The sequence below is a fragment of the Mizuhopecten yessoensis genome, unplaced genomic scaffold, assembly GCF_002113885.1.
Source record: "Mizuhopecten yessoensis strain PY_sf001 unplaced genomic scaffold, ASM211388v2 hete_36146920, whole genome shotgun sequence".
In the NCBI taxonomy this organism is placed as follows: domain Eukaryota; kingdom Metazoa; phylum Mollusca; class Bivalvia; order Pectinida; family Pectinidae; genus Mizuhopecten; species Mizuhopecten yessoensis.
In genome coordinates, this window is record NW_018484826.1 from 93 (window position 1) to 3715 (window position 3623).

At 37.0% G+C, this 3623-nt stretch overlaps 1 protein-coding gene across 1 annotated transcript; it reads right to left on the reverse strand.

Annotated features, from left to right (window-relative positions):
* Positions 1–2814: 2814 nt before the first annotated feature.
* On the reverse strand, positions 2815–3552 carry LOC110444584. The gene has a single exon (XM_021488953.1). The coding sequence runs from the start codon at positions 3550–3552 to the stop codon at positions 2815–2817; it is 738 nt and encodes a 245-aa protein (XP_021344628.1).
* Between the last annotated feature and the right edge of the window lie 71 nt (positions 3553–3623).

A 3623-nucleotide genomic window follows, 5' to 3' on the forward strand; every position in this document is an offset into this window, starting at 1 on the left:
AGTTTCATCGTTTTTCAGTTAAATTTACGGTTTTGTTGACATTCACTATTCTCTTGTTGTTTTTTATTTGCGTTAAATTTGTTTATTCTGGTATTTAGGATTAAGATAACCGAAAGGTATGTTATTATTCAGTAATTGACTATTAGTCGCCTCAAACAGTAATGCAAAGCAGTAAAAAGACTGTAAACAAATCAATATCACCTTGATTGATATATGTTATCTGTTATGACAACTACTCGTTTCACCATGATGTGCGATAGTGCAAAAGGACACAACAAGAAAGTAGCGTTCCGGGCATTACGAAGGTCATAAACAAATTTTGGAAACTGACGTGAATATTAACACAATACCTAAAAGGCAATACTGGAGTGTACTGCACGCCGATGGTGCCATAGGAATGCTTCAACCTATTATGAATCAATGAGATGTGGTCCAAAACAGAAAGTTTGCCAAAGACTAATTTAACGTTTATGTCAACGCTATCAGGCAATTGGTTCTGTCTGTCAGAGGTGAAGAAGTGGTAGGTTCAGAGGTGCGACAGCATGTTAGGAAAGAAATAAGTTTCTGCAGGCTAAGATATGCTGATTTTCCTCTGTTGTATAGCTCAATACCAACTTAATAAATCACTAAAGGGTGTGAGCTTCATCCCAAACCTACAAAAAAATCGTTTACACTAAGCATGCACTCGTGGTCGTAGACCAAATGTCAGGCCATTTTTGAGCTCTCACGAATGTCAAAACAACAGCAGTACAGACTCTCCCTTAGCCACTTGCCTCTACCTTTTACCCACACCATGACTAGCAGGGACGGCTTACTTCTAAGCTATATGATAGGAGGGACGGTAACCATTTCCCAATCGTGAACATTCCCTTTCTTGATAGTATGATAGTAAAATTTCTGTTTTTCCTACCAACCATGTATTACGGTATTTAATAGCTTGGCTAAATATCAGGATTTCCTTGATTTATGTCAACTGCTGACGGGAAAACTAAAAACTCACAGATGCAGATTGTGAAAGACTACGAGTTTCATTGAAGAAGTCGAGGTCGAGTTATCTACGAGTTTCATTGTTGAAATCGTACGTTCAGATTGTTTTAACTCTACTGTTTTTAAGAAGTATTCTCAATGTTTTTATATGACTACTATCCTATAATTTGTTCTGATGTCGATATTATGACAGTAAAGAACATATCCTTACACGACGTTGTATTCTTACATTTTTTAAAGTAACATGGCACAAAAAACACGGTCATTAGGAGTGTAGCGTTTGATTTGATTTGACGTCACGCTCGACAAAAAAAAGTAGAGCGCCATACTGTACATTTGCATATTGCAAAGGTGTACCAAAACAACCACTCGATCTGCCGTTGCTTCATCTGAACTTAAAACTAAAAATCTACCCAGTAAAAAGAAAAGTTCCGATCTGACTGGACAATGCAAAAAAGCGATTTATTAACACACGGTGAAGATATAAGATTTTATTAAATGGATAAAACTTGATATTTCACTGGTAGTTCCTCTTTCCGCACAAAATTAGGAAGACATTACGATTTATTTTCTTTCGTTTATTGTTGATACTTGGCAAAACAATTGTAATACGTTTAAATCTCTTTCCCACACTTTCTAACTGTTGCCGTAATAATATTTGTATATATGCAGTTATAAATCTATCATTGTATAAAACGTACACTTACAAATTCCAATTACAAAGGTCTATACTATATCGACAGAATACTTGTTGCAAGGGTTTTTATACGTTAAGACTGAATAGAATACACTTTCAACCAATCGTCTTGCATCCTACATCCACAATACAGTTACAAAACGCATTACAACGCATGAGACAGCACACCTTGGTACACGCATTTATAGCTGGCGCCACGAACATAATATATAGACACAATATACCAATAACCAACCCTGTGACAAAATACATGTACTATCCCTTCAGAATAACAGGTTAAACCGTCACTGTATTCTCCGATATAATAATATGTGGATTATGAACCTAACACTGAATAGTGGCATAACACAATTTCGTTACTTCTGCAATATGCTTTTACAAGATGAAACACAAACTAATTTGATGTTATCAAAAAACGTTTAACGACATATTAAACTGCGTGTTAAATATTGACCACCAAAATTATATTCAATTCTGGTATTGTTTTGTTTTCATTCAAATTATGACGCTTTTTTGAAAGTGATTTTTTCGACTATGTTGGACTTCAATCAATGTGATTATTGTAAACTATATCTAATATATTTTTTGCGGTTAGCTATATTGTTCTCTAAGATCAGACTGTTAATCAATATTCTTCCTTCCTTTGGGTTCATCATACAACGTGTTTCCTCAAACACAGTAAATAGCTTCACAATCCAATAAAATGGTGTGGATTATACAAAACTCAATCTGACATGTAACATATGGGTGTGGATTTTATATTAAATAATCTGACATGCAACAAATGGGTGTGGATTTCTCACTACACAATCCAATATGTGACAAATGGGTGTAAATTATACATAACACAATTCGTCCTATAACAAGTAGACGAAGATGGTACATTACAATATCCGAAATGTAACATATGGGTGTAAATTATACACTACACAATCTGACATGTAACTGATGGGTATAGGTATAGTACCAAGAAGTTTGGTGAGCCATTTCCTGGTTCACCTGTCCAAATCCCAACAGACCGTGTTGTCGTTGTAACCTTCTGTTTGTACAACACTTATGTGTTTTTGTCACATCTCTTGGTAATGTTTGATTTGTACTACACATGATGGTGATGACACGTAGAGTTAGATTTAAAATCCTGTGTACTGCAGTCGTTTCACCTTTTGATAAGTCATGGATACAAGACCAAACACCGCCCACAGCACTCCCTCCGTGTCCACACATACAGCTCGGGGACAGTCTATATCAGTATGTAGCAGTCGCAGGTATTGTCCATCACCACTCAGGAGATGTAGGTGTTTGTTTTTATAGTCAGCAACCACCAGGAATCTTTGACTGTCGTACGTCAAATCCCAGGGGTCAAAACATTGACAGTTAGTCATGCTGTTGTGTTGTGATTCTCCATACCTATATAAGTGCTGTAGTTGTCTGTCCAACACTATGACTGCTGGTTTGTCCTTACCGCCATCTTTTTCCTCATCTCTATCAACTACAGCGACATTGTCGCTGAGGGGACACTGTGATATCCTCCATGGTGAACACACCACCGCTTTCTTGAACAATGATATTTCGGTGGTGATACCGGGCTTCCCGTCCGGAGTGTACTCGGAAATTCTGTGTTTTGTTCCAACAAGGATATGCTCATCACTAGTAACACAAAGACATCGAGGTTCATCATTTGTTTTGAATCTCTCAGTCAGTTTACCTGATATGAGCTCCTCGACACTTTCAGAACATGTCCAGAGATTGCGAGTAGTGGGGGATACAGAGTTATCGCGTATGTGGAAACGACTCCGTATTTGATCTTGTATATCTCCCTGACAAGTAAGGCGTTTCAGTTTAGTAGTTAAACAGTCACTTGTCCACATTCCATCACCACCACTTGGACAGATAGCATTAATGGTACAAGGAGATTTCCATTCTGATATAATCTTAATCT

Bases quoted from the DNA above. Each gene is read 5' to 3' on its own strand.
- LOC110444584 (XM_021488953.1), bottom strand. From the start codon at position 3,552: ATGTGGACAAGTGACTGTTTAACTACTAAACTGAAACGCCTTACTTGT.